Source organism: Empidonax traillii, unplaced genomic scaffold, assembly GCF_003031625.1.
Source record: "Empidonax traillii isolate 1590-97213 ecotype Southwest subspecies unplaced genomic scaffold, ASM303162v1 scaffold650:size632282, whole genome shotgun sequence".
Lineage (NCBI taxonomy): Eukaryota > Metazoa > Chordata > Aves > Passeriformes > Tyrannidae > Empidonax > Empidonax traillii.
Window position 1 is genome coordinate 196071 of NW_020955843.1, and position 15463 is coordinate 211533.

Below are 15463 nucleotides of genomic sequence, written 5' to 3' on the forward strand. Positions count from 1 at the left end.
TGGAAGGGACCCACAAGGATCGTCCAGTCCAACTCCTGTACCTGCCCAGGACACCCCAACAATCCCACCCTGTCCCCCAGAGCATTGACCAAACCCTCCTGGAGCTCTGGCAGCCTTGGGGCTGTGCCCACTGCCCTGGGGAGCCTGTTCAGTGCCAAACACCCTCTGGGGGAAGAACCTTTCCCTGAGATCCACCCTGAGCCTGCCCTGACACAGCTCCAGCCATTCCTGGTCCTGTCCCTGCTCACACAAAGCAGAGATGTAGCTGCCCCTCCTGAGGAAGCTGCAAAGGGGAAGGGGAAAATGTGTGCTCACCAAATGAGATAGAAAACAATGACCTGATGAAACTGGAATAACAGATTTTGTTCAAAAAAGAGAAAAATATTGTAAACTGAAGACTCAAAGTCATATGGGCATAATGATCTCTGACTTTCTGTCTTTAAAGCAGGAATGGGTTTAGACAAAGGAATACAAAATACATTTTGACAACCTTACAGCTGCATGGCTCAAACTCAGTATTGTTAGTGAAGACACTACAGGATTATTTAAATTCACTGCAGAGATTCACACTGATGATTCAACCCCATCCAACCTCATACTTCTCATAAGAAATACATTTCTCATTTTCATCGCATTCCTCTGTTTCATAAGACTACTCCTGTGGCAAGGAGCATCCTGGAGACTTTGAAAATGATCTGAACTGATAAAACTTAACATCATCAACCAAATCCTGTCTATTTCCAGAGAAACAGAACAATGTCACACAATGGGTAAGGGAAGCACACTTAGGACTCTGCCAGTAGTTTTTTTCCAAAGAGCACTTTAAAGCAGCACTACCTTATAGGGCTGGAAGACACGTCGGGGTCATGGGCCGTCACCTGACCAAGCACAGAGTTAAGAGCAGCATTTTCATGCACTTCCAGAAGGTAAGTAGGTGAGGAAAAGACTGGTGGCTCATCAGCATCCTCTACTACAATTTTTACCGTAGCTGTATCCTTGAAGGGGCCTCCGCTGATGAAGCGAGGATCGATGTGGGTGTTGGCCGCCTCCACCTTCAGAGTATAGGATTTTTTGGTCTCAAAGTCCAGTGGCTGTTAAGAATGACAAAGATAAATGTCTTTTACTAATGGCCACAGAGAAAGAACAAGTGACTATAATGCTGATGGATGGGAGTTATGTGCGTTTAAGCACGTTCAGTGAGTTTTAATGCAATCACTTCCCACTCCCAGAAACCCAACTTGCAGATTTTCTACGCACGTACTGATATCTGTTTATTTATCAGCCTCAGAGAAAACAAGGCTGTTTCCTTTCTTTTCACAAAAAATTTACTGAAATATTCTCTCTCATGAATTATACCATTACAGTTACATATCAGATAAATACTACAAATTCGTTGGTGATGGCATGACTTGCATAGTAATAATGCACTTGATCAGTGCTTTGGTAGTTGGAGATAAGAAAAAAAAAATAAACTAGCTCCACAAAGAATAAATATTTTATTACTTCCAGAACCATGTGAGAAATTCAAAGAACTAGCAATTATTATTGTTTGGACATGAGAGGCATTATGTGGAAAAATGTAGAGCTAATCATATAAGAAACTACTTCAATATTATTGCACTTCAGGTACCTCTGTATTTCAGTTTATAGGGGTAAATGAGGTAGACATCTCTCAGGAATTTCTTAAAACTGTAGCAATTCCTACTACTGTATCTTTTTTTTTTTCTTTTTTTTCCCCCAGAAACAGAATCACAAAACCAATTACTCTATTCCATCAATATACCTGCCATGTCACCACTGTTTTTACTATTTTACAGTTCCATATTAAAGCATAAAAGATGAAAACACAGTGGATTTAAAGGAATGAAATACCAAATAAACCCCAAATCTGTGACACTTTTGAGTATTAGACTTTTTCATTAGAGGAGATTCAAGTTTGTGTCTTGAAGCACATGAGTATATTCACTATATAATTCTCTTGTGTCTCACAATGATTCAAATTTCAAAGATGTAAATTGCCAAGCATTGGAAAGATATTAAGATTTGCATTATAATGTCCCAGGGATAAAAAGAAGAGGACATAGACACTCTGAATCTGCAATGCAAATACCAGCAAGAGCACAAACAGGAATCTTCAGGAAGTCTGTCAAAGTCTTCAATATGTATATTTTCAAATTCTATTGATTTTTTTTTTCAGGTATGAATCAAGCTCTAATGGGATTTGCTCTCTCTCACAAATTCTAGTAAACATGAGAAAAACTTGCTTCTTTAGCAGCTCTTAAATTAGTGAGCTTTTGTAATTATGAATGGTGATTTACAAATCAGCATATTCACAATTTCCCAATCATGGCTCCTGGAGCACTTTTTCGATTGCTTTTCATGTGCTTAAAAGAAATGACAGCACCCCAATACATGTAGTGGTGCTTAATCTGAGTATCGTATTGAAAATTTACTCAGCATTGTCTGGAGCCCACGAATTTATGCTGAAGAAAATCTGCTGGTGAACAGTCCCCTCCATACATCATCTACTGTAGTAGAACCAAAATTATTATTGCTGTCAAAATGAATATATGAAACAACATTATGTTGGAGACTCAGTTATGAAATAAAGCCAAGGGAACTGGGGCAAAAGGCTAATTGCCTTAGCTTACAAAAGAGGCCACAGCATATAATAAATAACAATAAGGAAGATCTGGGATGTATATCATAATTTTCTCTTTAGAAGAACAAATCTAAATTTAGATAAATTTACATCAGCTTATTATAAATCTACAGTGCTGACCTACTCACTGAGAAACAGAAACTGCAAAGTTTTGACAGGTAATCTGCCTGACCTCTTTAATTACAGGTAAAAGTGGAATATTAATTACCTGTACTCACTGGACTCTCCTTTTTTTTTTTTTTTCACTGGGATGTCATGGTTTGGATTTTGTTTAGTTTTGTTTTTTGAAAACAAAGATTCATTTAGAGTGCTCTGTGGTACGTAGCTAAAACCCTCTCTGCCAATGCTGTAAGTTCTAGTCATATGCTTTTTTTGAACACAGCATGAGAAACAGCTTTTTTTATGCTTCCCTGGAAAATAATGACAACTAAATCTGCAGTTAATGTTTTGCTGGCTTTGCTGGACAAGTTTTGTTCTAGATATGCTGTCTCTCCCCATATTTATGTATATAATTGGGTGGTGCTTCTGTTGTGTACAGGCAAATAAGTCCTTTTACACACATCAAGGCTGTACAAACATAGAAAAGTTCACATAATTTTCTTTAGGGCCCAAATTTGACACTTCTCATGTGAAACTACTGATCTCCTTGATAAGGTTCACTGAAATCCTTATTCACTGAGTGATGAGAGTTCAACATGAGAAAAGGTGGAAGACTAAGCCTCTCACACATCAGGCAATTTAATTAATTCCCTGTGATTTATTTTTTCCCATAATAGCTATGCAGAAAACCAAATAATTGAGAAAAGTTATTTGACGAAAACTCGGCCAAGTTTTTTATGGAAGTTTACATCCCCACCAGAGCCAAATCTAATCTACTCTCCTCCTTTGGAACCAAAGGAGCAAAACCTGTGTGATTTGACCTCATGGAAGCCCAGATAAGATTACCACATTTCCAGCATCCATGGATGTCTCCCCAGTTGTCACCTAAATGAAAAGCGTGAGGGACGTGGCCCATACACCCCTTTTTCATCACTTCACTGGCTTAACACCTCGTCCACAGAGAAAAGAATCCCTGGCTGGGTAGTTTTATGTACAATAAACATGTATTTTTTTTTTAACAGAGATACGATTTACCTTTCTCACTCTAATAATGCCGTCCTGAGTTTGGGCATCTGTAGTAATTTCAAATATATCCATTCCATCTCCTTCAATAATATCATAGGATGATTTAGCATTCTCTCCAATATCCAGGTCATTTGCTTTCACCCTTCCTATTGGTTCACCAAGAGCAACATCTTCCATTACTGAGAAGTGATACAGACCTTACAAATAAGAGGAAAAGACTAAACATTACACCTGGTTCCAGTGTTCCTTGTGTGCTCTTCAATGTTTTTACTTCCCCAATGCAAACTCTTGAGAAGCCCAACTGATACATCCCACATTTACACAAATTACATACTGAAAGCAGCAAAACGTATTCCCTACCCAGGAATATTCAGTTTACTGTATGGGAATGTTCTTTTCATTCCATTAGTCTCCTGCATCTCCCTTGCAGGGATGCTGAGTGTTGGTAAACATAAATATCAAGCTATTTTCCACACTGGAAGTACGGGAAGTTCTCTCCTGCAGACACTGTTGAACTTACCTTTTTATTTACAGACATTTTATTTACATGGAGTTAGAATTCAATCATGAAACTCTTTTAACCTGTAGAAAACTGGTCTAATACCTTTTAAAAAAGTATTGTGCAAATACTCATGTAATTTCAAATATTTACTAACTTTTAAAATTTGATCTGGTTTTGTTTGTTTAAGCCCTTCCACCTCCCACTTGTGATAAGAAAGTAATCGAGAAACATTCAAGGAACCTCCCAAAATTTATGATCTATTGGCAATAATAACTTTTCATAGCAATCACTACTGTATTTACTACTTGGTTATAGAGTTAGACTGAAATCCACTATAAACTGCCATTCAAATTGTCAGCATTTTATTTTTGGTAACACTTGCTTCAAACCTTTTAAACAAAAAAGTGTCCAAAATCTATTTAAATCCGTTATTTTAGGTAGGAATTTTATTAAGACAAACCTCAAAATACCCACTTTACTGTTGTATCTCCCTGTTCCTAACAGTACTTAAAAACCCAGAAGACACATGCACGTTTTACATCCAGAATTCCCTCTGGAGTCCCTGTCTTTTTATTTCCTCATAATTTAAACTAATTGAAGCTACAGTTAATACATGATCTAATCAGATGTTACTGAGTAATTAAAATAGGCAAAAAGAATTCAAGGATGTGACCATGAAAATAGTTTTTGATGGAGGGTTCTGGCCTTGTTCTTCTCTGTCCCCCTGCTGTTCTATGATAACCTGTATTTTGTTGTCATGCAACAGTTTTCTAAGAACAATGTTCTGGAGTTGCTGCTTTACCTGTTTTAGACTGATTTCAGCAGTAACAGTTGAAAACAGGAAAGAAACTGGGAGGAATTCACAAACACATGTATTAGCTACTCGTGGAGTCTGTCCCAAAGCGATTTGCTTTTAACGTTTCCAGGCTAAATTATTAGAGATAATTTGGAGATCATCAAGTTTCCTCAGAACATCCATAAGGGCTCACAAACAATGAGCAGCCAAAGCAATGAAGTGCCTCGGGAGACTAAATCATGTATTCATCATTTATAGCGCTGTCCACACGTTGTGGTTCGAATCTCCAGGCACGGCCAATTGCATCTGTAAGCTGAAATTTTGCTCTCGGATTTATTAAGACAGTTTACAAAATATTTTAAGGAAAAAAAATAACGCTGTGGCTGGCTTTTTTTTTTTACACAAATCCCTCTCCAGAGTTACCAATTGTGCTGTCGTAGTGCAGAGCTGGCCAAAACTCCACATTATGCACCTCTGAAAGCCCTCGGTTTCCACAGCAGAGCACAGCTCTCCTCATTACAATTCCGCGGTAAACTGCCAGGTTAAAAACTTTGGTGACTTATAAAACGCCTCTAAAATTATTTCAAAGAGATCACAGAAGTAGTGAAAGTTCATCTTTTTCATTTCTAAAACCCGGGAGGCTAACACTCTGAAATCAACCCATAAATATACATTTCTGTCCTGCCTGGAAACAATAACCCGATAAAACACACTGCTTCCCGAGCTCATTACCATTTATTGTGCGAGCAGCACGTATTACATCTTATGAATTTCGATTTCATTCTGGTTAGGCTGATTGTAAGTTTGATCCTTTCTTATTTTTCTTTCCAGGCAAATGCAAGCCGTGCTTCAACAGTATAAAAGAATGTTAGGCTCGATCAGCTCCTGTCTAAGGCCAGAGTGGGGCTGATCTGCAGTGCTGGGCAGCAAGCTATGAATGCTGGGGTTTAAAAGGCAGAGTTTGTAACAATATCCAGTTATAATATTACTGTGGCTCATAATTAAATGCAATATAAACAAAATATCCAGGTTTGTTTCTCCTAATGAGTTTGCATAATGGTCAGGGTTGTACCAGGGTGGTTATTCCCAGGTGGAAGCTTGACTCCCACGCTGGAATGCACTGACTAAACAGCTTCAAAGGCAGCCCCTTGCTCCTTGTTGGAGGAAAACTAATCTTGGGAGAAAATATATTCCAGGGATAGTGCTGCAATCTTCCTGATGCTCCCAGTCAGTGTGTCACAGTTCCCAAAGTGCAGCAGAACAGATGGGAGCCAACTGCACAGGGAAAGGGCCCTTTCATCTCCCTGTGCTCCCTGCTGAGACCTCCCCTGAAGGCACCAGTTTGGACCAGTTGTGCTGCTGATTTTCGGGTCAGATTTTTTGTCACGCTGGCAGCCAAAGGCTTTTTGAGACAGGAGCAGTGATGCAAATATAAAGGCCAGGTAAGCTGGCAAAGGTAGATCTGTAGCCCCTGAGTTACAGCTGCAGTACATCGCAGGTATATAAAGGAAATGTCCCTCTGCATTCTGGTGATATGGTTCATGTGCTGGAGTTTACAATTATCAGGGAAATTGTTGGAAAACACTAATACACAGGGACAAGCAATGCAATGGGATACAAAGTAAAAAATTTATGCATTTCCTACCTTATGAGATAAAACCTCTTATTGTGCAGAGTGCTTATCTGTTAAAAACCACTAAGATGAGGCAATAAAATATATATTGTGCAAATAAGCTTTTGCCTCCGCTTATTTATTTTTGATTTCTCCCTCTTTCCATCTGCTTGGGCATTTTTTAGACTAAATAGGAGTATTTATCACATGCTGAGTACTAGGACAAACCCATTTGTGTCCTCAGAACAGGGTAAAAGTGGACTTCAAGTCATGCATGCGTAGAAAAGAATTAATTTTACATCGAGTCCACGAGTACCTTAATAGAAAAAAACATACTTCTAATGAAGCAAATATGATTCAAAGTCTAGATGCAAACTCAAACCAAACTGACTCTTAATACCTCATAACTTTTATTTTCCAGAACAAGCTGGATAAAATGATAAGTTTCTAATAGTGTATTGGATTGCACCTGTTCCGAATAAAATTGATGCAGTCAATATTCTCACCCCTTTCCTTTTTTTCTTTTTGTCTTCATCTTGGAAATAGACTACAAAGCTTGCAGAGAATCTCAGTAGGATGCCAAATCGTTTTAACCTAGCTCAGCAAGATACCCACTGGAGCCACAGTAGTAAATATGGATTTTGAATTAAAGATCAACAATTATCTAGACTCAGACTTATCTTCTTTGTTTTCTTCACTATTACCTAATTAGTCAAACCTTTATTTCTTTTATCTGTTATATATGTCTTTTAATGGTGGGGTCACTTGTCTGCATGAGATGGAAGCAACAAAGCATATAGAAACAACTGCACTGAAAGTAAATATATTTATTTTAAAAAGTCTCCAACCCCTTTTGTGTGGATGTAAGAGGGGTAACAAGGAAGACCCAGATCTGTGTACACTGGTGTGGACATAATTCCCTCTTTCCTAAGCTCCTAATCAGGCAGAGAACTATTAAACTTTCTCTAATAACAGCTACATTTCTTTTAAAATTACATTACAAACCCAGCCAATAACAAGATTAAATAAAAAAACCCAAACTTGATTTAAAAAACCAATAAAACAACATTATAATACTTTCTTATACAGAACACATACACATAATGGCACTTACTCTGTGCAAACTTGGGAGGATTGTCATTGACATCCGTGAGTGTAATTGTCACCGTGGTAGTTCCAGAGAGTCCACCCATATGTCCTCCCATGTCCTTGGCTTGGATGACCACAAAGTATTCCTCTTTGGCTTCTCTGTCCATGTTGGGAAGAGCTGTTTTAATTATAGCTACAATAACGGGGGGGAAAAACAGTCAGGTCCAGACCCAAATTCAGTTTGCAGATGGTTTTAAGAATGTATGTAAATACTGGTATCCAAAACACTGCTAAAGGTCCATCTCTTGATACAAAGAATGAAGAAGAATTTGAGATTTTTAAAAAATTATAGGAGGTCACCTACCTTTATTTAACTAACAGTGCAGCGAAACTGCTGTTCAAAACCCAAGACTTAATCATAGCTGTGTGATAAACATTATTTTTTACATTTTATTCCTGACAAACTTCTCGGTTGCTTTGGCACCACCCACAGAAATCCATTGTTTCCCCACAGAATTCCCAAACAAGACAAATACATGGGAAACTGAAACTGTAAACATCTGTCAGGTTGTTAAAATATTTTAAATATAGAGAAGTAAAATGATCTGTTGTATATCCGAATATAAAACGTCAGTGGGATAGCAGGAAATATCAGCAATGGACACCACAATTAAATCCAGGGCAAACTCCTATAGATTTCATGGACAATGAAATAATAAAGCCTCTTTTTCTTTCCAAAACTTTTCCACCTGTGATGTACTAATATATTCCCAATATGTAAGCAAAGTGCAACATTAAATGTTTAACAGTAAAATTAACTAGTTTTCATCAGAGTTTAATAACTACCACCATAATAATAAGATCATAATGGACTAAAGAAGTCCTTCTAAGCCTAAGGAAAACAATTCTAAATGTTAAATTGAACATGGACTTTTTTTTCCCTTTTAATCTATGTTTTAATTCTACCTGAAAAAACACAAACACAAACAAACAAAAAAAAAATCCAAACAAAACCCAACATATTTATCTGGGCAGACATTGACAGTAACTCACTAAATCTTTGTAATTCATACATTTCATTACCTCTCATGCTCTAAGTTGGCTTTTTATACCCATTATTTGTTAAGTACTGTCAGGAGTTTTTGGATGGCAATCAATTCTTGTTGTAAATCTGTTAGTTTTGATTTCTCTGTTGGGACTGGCATAGCTGTGGAGACTTCATACAGCTTTTATTCTTTTGTGTGGCACAGTTTCTATTAAATAAGCCTCTTAGAAATGACACTGGCTGAAATGCTAAGATTATCTATTCATGTAGAATAAAGAAATGATCCTGGTCTTCACCATTAACAGAGACGCCTTTTAGTAAATGCTAACATTTATCAATTCTAAAGTGAATGCTCATATTTATTAATTATCCATTTATCTTAAATATTACAATACTAAGAGTGTGCTCAGCCCTTCTCTTCGTGGCTGAGCACAGAACCACACTGAGAGCAACACTCCATAACCACCAAACATGGCAGGAGAGCAGTCCTGCACCCTACACTTTTGTACATTATTGCTATAAGACGTTTTTGGTTGTTGCCTTAGATATTTTGAAAGGTTAATTCAGGATGAAAATGAAACCTCTGTCTTATCTCTACAACAGCCAAGCCAGAGAAATCTTGTGTTCCCAGGGATCTCAGAACCACAGGGTAGTTGGGGTTGGAAGGAGAGGATCCAGTCCAACCCCCCTGCCAAGGCAGGGTCACCTGGAGCAGGTGACAAAGGGACATGCCCAGATGGGTGCACAATCAGGGGCTTTTCATTCCAGAACAGGACAAGTGGGGTTTGAAGCCACAAGGCCAACAGCACTTCAGGTAAAGGTGAATTAGGAGGGAACAGAAGTGACTCTGCATCACACTGAAGAATGTGCTTGTGTTAAGTTTGCCGAAGGAAAACAGAACAGTAACTCCCAGAGGACAACAATAAACATTTCTCAGATGTGATAGGTGCAAAATATATTCAGTAAAAGAGTAGGGTCATTTCCTGCATGGCAGCCTGGGTAAGGAGAGGAAATGATACTGATTCCTAAAAGCATTTGACAGTTGTGATGAGTTTGGACTGACTGGGTTACTGTTTAGGAATAATGATGATGCATTCAGCAAATGAGTCTATTGTTATAAATGAGATGGCTCATAGAAAGCAGATTAATGCAAACTTAGGGTGACAGAATTTGCTCCACATTCATTTTTTTTCGGTGATAGAGCTGATCCAAAGATCAATAAACCTTATTTCAATGGAGTTTATATTAAGCCTCGTATACTTTTTCTTCATTATTATTTTTTAGGCAGAGTTTCTCTGTTTGTTTGGGTTTTTTAATCTAATTTACATAGTTAAGTCTGGCCTACAGATGACTTGTATATGATGCCATATTTTGTATTCTGCAGTTTCCTCTGAGAAAAGTCAATTATTTCACTAAAGTGATGATTTTTCCTAGACATGTATTTTAATTTGTCTCCTAATGTATGGAACTGTCTAGCCCCTGCCTATGGTTTGAAAGATATTTGGAAGATTAAATACCTTTAAAAGTGTCTAAAAACCCCCTATAATTTCTGAGTTTTAAGATATAAAAATTTGGAGGTTTCTTTTTCTGTACAAAGATACTAACACAAGCTGTTATTTCAATAGTTTTATACATATTTGCTGTCTCAGACCATAAACCACTTGCCAGAAGCTGAGCCAAAGACAAAGTCAAGTTTCAATTTCAAACTCAATAAAAAGCCAAAAAGCAGTTTACTGTTTAAATGACTACAAGAGGAATGGAAGGGTTTTAAGCATTAAATCCATCCAAATTACACAGGCTGATTGTTACCACCGGTATTCCTACATTCAGAATCTACAGAATTGAGGTCAGCAAAGGAGAAGTGCTGATACCTCTTAGGAGGCAAATTAATAAACACCATAAAGCTCCATCCTCCCCTATTGTGATCAAGACAAACACAGACTGATCTATGCACAGAGTATCTCAAGGATATTTATTTGTTCCTTTGCTTTATTCCCCAGTTTTCAGGCTGGGCTTGCAGGAAGGACTGAAACCTTCTGTTTATTTTTAGAACACAATTCAGGCTTAGCAAATACTAACACACATCCAGCACACAGAACATTAACTCACTGAGCATTCAACCTGCTCTGCTTCAATTCAACCCAGAAACAAATGGAGAATAAAAAACATAATCACTTTCAGCATGCAATGATGGATGGAAATGGGATGTGCCAAACAGCAGTAGTTTAAAAGAGAGAGAATTACCATAACCTAATGTAAGGCAGGTAGATGCTTGTTGGAAGATTGTACTCCAAACAGTTATCAATGGCTTACTGTCAAAGTGGAGAGATGGATGACACGGTTCATGGGGTTTGTTCTGCTTCTAGCATCATTCAATATTTCCTGAATGATGGAAGGCAGGAAGGACTTATCAAGCCTTTCAGATAACACAAAGTTGGGAGTCATTGCAAGTACAGGAAGAACAGTTCAAAACAATTTTCACAATTTGGACAGTCTAAAATAGCAGGATGCACCTCCAGTTGCCAAGTAAAGAGCATTTTGCATGGGGGAAACAATTAACTTCCCAATTACAATAGAGCAGATGACTCACAAGACAGAAGAGAATGTGGAGTCAAAATGAGCTGAGTGCTGATAAAAATGCTCAAACATTTCCTGGTATATTAGTTAACATGTTATATGGAAGAACTGTGGAATAATCCTTCCAGTTCACTCATAAAGATAAGGCTGCAGCTGGACCTGTGTGCCCAGTTTTGAAAAGTATTGATTTATACAGTCAGGGAAAGGAGGAAATATGTAAAAAATATTGGGAGCTACTCTGCTTTTGCACTGAGGATAAGAGAAGAAATCATGGGCCTAAAACATATACCACAAAATGGGTTTCAACTGCACCAAGAGAGATTTCAGTTAAACATTAGGGGATCAATCTCTAAAGGAGAAGGCAAGTACTGACAGAAGGGGCTGCCTGCAAAGTTTGTAGTATTCCCATAAGTTTCCAAGAATCTATCTGTCAAGAGTGGGAAGGGATAAACCTGATCTTTTTTGGGGAAAGGGCATTCAATTTTCACTGGAGGTTTCCTCCCTTCAACATGTCTAAGCTAAGGCTTTGTCTCTCTGCACCCTAAAATACTGCACAGACCCTGTCCTATGAAAACATTCAATGGACATGTAGTGCAACCACGAATCAGAAACCTGCATCAAAATTTTCCCCCAGATCCTTTGCCTCAAGCAGGTTGGAAGGCAAAGGATTCCAGAAGCAGTTTATTCCTTCCAAGAGTGCAAACCCCCAATGATATTGGAAGTACCTATATTTTTTTTCTTTTTTTAGGCTGAGTTGCTTTTCCTAAACAGCCATTGGTGTCACACTGCTCAATGGCAAATAAAACAGCTGCAGAAGGGGATTTACTTTTGCAGTGGCCTTAACTGCACACACTGAGCAATTTGCACAATCTGCCTCACAACTTGAACCAGTTAAAATGCACCCCTGTGGACTACTTTCAAAAACCTGTTTGGAAGAATATACACTGTTCTCACACTGGAAAGGACCAGGGGAAAAGAAGCAATGTGTCAGAGGCTGTAGCTCATGAAGAGAAAGAGGAGAAGCAAAAGAAGCAAAAGAAATAAGGATCTAGCTTTCTTTATTTCTCTCCATTTTTTAAAGATGTCTTTATGGTAATGCTATAAAATTACACATAATAATAATTGAGAACATGGAACAAAACCAAGCAGGCACTATGCAAAATTGGAATGTGGCCCTTGAAAAGCCTTTTTTAAGCATCTCATTCATCTCACACGTTTTGTTGAAGACTTCCTGCTATTTCGACTTGCACACTTTGGAACTTTCCCTACATCATTTTGGAAGAGCTAAGTAATTGCTTTGATCTTGGTGGAGTGCTAAAATCTTGGTGGAGATTCTTATTAAATATAACAGTCTTTTAGGACCCAAACTCCTGAAAAAATCAATTTTGCAATTTCTTCAGAGAGCCGTGAGAAGCATTCTTTGTATTCCTGTCAAGCACACTGACCTCAGTGATGTTTTAGCAGTCCTTAAAAAAGGTTCACATGGAGATCTATGGAAAACTTGTACTATAATTCCTAAAAAATTAATAGATCACAACTAACTTAACTCCACATTTGAAAAAAATTTAGTACTTGATGATGGGATACAGGAATACTGATCCTCTGTTTTTAATTCTACTTGCCCCCATCATAATCTCTTTAATAAGAATTATCATCAAATATTCTAATTTCTTGTTTAGTTCTACTGCCTTAGGATTTTCATTTTAGCGAGACAAGAAAATTATCTGAAATCTCTGGCAAAGTTGTCTAACTTTCTATAAAAGTTATCAGCTCCAGGAGTTGTCTGAACTCCATTCAGATAGAGATATATTTCAAATCAAAGACATTAGACACAGCAAAAATAATGACTGGGTGGAGAATCAAATACTGTATTATACCATTTTCTGTGGAGTGATTCTGTGACATTTTTGTATTTTTAATAGAGAAGCTAACAGTGTACATATTTTATTCTAATGTTTATTTTTGAAAATGTTATGAGGAAGATGGCAGGTTTTCTTGAACTGTGAGATGAAGTTTGAATATAGTTATATTAATTTTTGTTTCCTGTGTAACCTCCCTTCTATTGTATTTTCTTTTTCAGCCCATATTACTGCCAGTTTTGTGTTTTCTGGTCTTGTTAACACAACCTACCTCTCACTCTGTGCATTCTGCTAGAAGTATATAATATAGGATGGATAACACCTATTAGAATATTAAATATTTTAACTCAGGTGAACTTGTGTCTGGGTTTTATTGAATAGGTAAAAAGCTATAATCTCTACTTACCAGCCATCTCCCTTTCCCTGGGGCCATTTCAGTGGCATGGTGAAAGTATCACCCTCTCAACAACTGAGCCTGAATGCAGTAAATAGACATTTTGCACTGCATTTATGACCTTGTTTCCTCAGGATTTTATTTGTAACGATCCCCTAATAGCTATGATTACACTAGACACTTTACAGAAAGTAGCCTTGGATTCTTTTTCAGGTGCTTTCTAGCTCCAGCTGTGTAGTTCAAATTCCTCTCTCTAATTCAGGCTATTGAAGCACAACATTATTTAGATCTGTTGCCCATTTTCTTAACTCAGCATGAGGAACAGTCAAGCTCAAACTACCTCACTAGCTCTCTAAAATGACAGAGGCATTGCTCTGAAATGCAAGGAATATGTGTAGTATCAGCTTTTTTTGCTACTTGATAAACTCTAGAAGCAGGCATCACTTTTTTTTCCAAATGCCAATCTGCCTTGATCTTAGGCCACTCAGCTTTAGCAGCTCCAGACCGTCACAACTGCTTTCAAACACCTCTACAGCGATTTTATACTTCCCTTATTAATCAGGAAAGACAGCTCTTGCTGCTACTGAAGGGCCCAATCCCAAGTACCTCATCCATAATAATTGCTCTCTGTGCTCCTCACTGAGAGTGGTGGGACTGACCCTCAGGGCTGTGCTCTGTGTCAGCCCCGCTCTCCTAATGGGCTGTCACCAGGGCAACTCGCAGAGCCAGCACAGACTCTCTGTACAAACACCTTCATGCAGCTGCTCGGGCTGCCCAGTCTGCTCAGTGCACAGAGACAAGAAAGGAATCCCCCTGGTTTGAACACAGGCTCTGATTCCAGCCTCGTGCCCAAGCACATCACGTGCTGTCAAGCCTGAGCTGAAGGTGCTGTAACAGCAGCGAGCAGTGATAAACTCCAGAAATCCCTGAATGTGCTGGAACCTTTCTGCTGCCTTGGGAATGGTGCTGTCTGGGCTGTAAACACCTGCCTGCTTCTCGTGGAAGACACCCCTGTGCCTGGCAGGGGGTTGCAATGAGATGATCTTTAAGGTCCCTTTCCCAATCCAACCATTCTATCACTCTATGATTCTATAAAAAGGAATTCCTACAGCTCTCTTGCTAAGGCAGAACAACACCAACCCATCCCAGTTCATGCCTCTTTTCATTTTTTGCAGTTAGAAGTTTACTCACTTTAAATCTGTAGTAACTGGTAAGGATGTGGCAGCAGCACTAGTCAATAGAGTGAGCTAGAAAACAGCAGTTCAATCCACACTCTGACTCATGGCAAACGAGTTCTCTCCCTACACTAATCCCATGAGGGTTTAAATCTAAAGTATTTAGAAGCTGCACTGTTTAGAAAGGCCCTGTTGAACACAAGTGAGTTCTGCTCCCAGCAGGTCATTACTTTCCCCGAACAGTTGCAGAGTCCTTCCTGTACCAGCACTGTCTTCCCTCCAGTTCGAAATGCTACCTTGTCATTTTATCATGAGTAATTACAGAAACAGTTCCCATGTCTCTCTTTTAATAACACCTCTCAAATATTTGTGTAGTGATTTCATATCCTTCTTTAATCACCTTTTATCCAGTTTATACAAATTAAGTTCAATCAATCTTTCACTATAAGTAATATGCTTCTGACCTTAGCTACGCTGCTTTGAACTCTCCTGGTTATCTCAGTAGGCTTTTTTTTTTTATGATGACTGGTCTTATCAGTCCTACACACAATATTCTGAGGGCACCTTGTGCTGTGCCATTGCTGATGAACAGCACATTAACAACCAGGTAGAAGAAAGAGCCTGTAA

The 15463-nt window shown here is 38.3% G+C and overlaps 1 protein-coding gene across 3 annotated transcripts in view; it reads right to left on the reverse strand.

The window, feature by feature from the left end:
- CDH8 (cadherin 8) overlaps positions 1 to 15463 on the reverse strand; it is a 154144-nt gene that overhangs the window by 56256 nt on the left and 82425 nt on the right. For all 3 annotated transcript variants that reach the window (XM_027899211.1, XM_027899210.1, XM_027899213.1), the window contains 3 exons: positions 7812 to 7979; positions 3797 to 3984; positions 838 to 1091 (listed from right to left, as the gene is read on the reverse strand). In XM_027899211.1, the coding sequence (XP_027755012.1) occupies positions 838 to 1091; positions 3797 to 3984; positions 7812 to 7979 (610 nt within the window). The remainder of the gene's footprint in view (positions 1 to 837; positions 1092 to 3796; positions 3985 to 7811; positions 7980 to 15463) is intronic.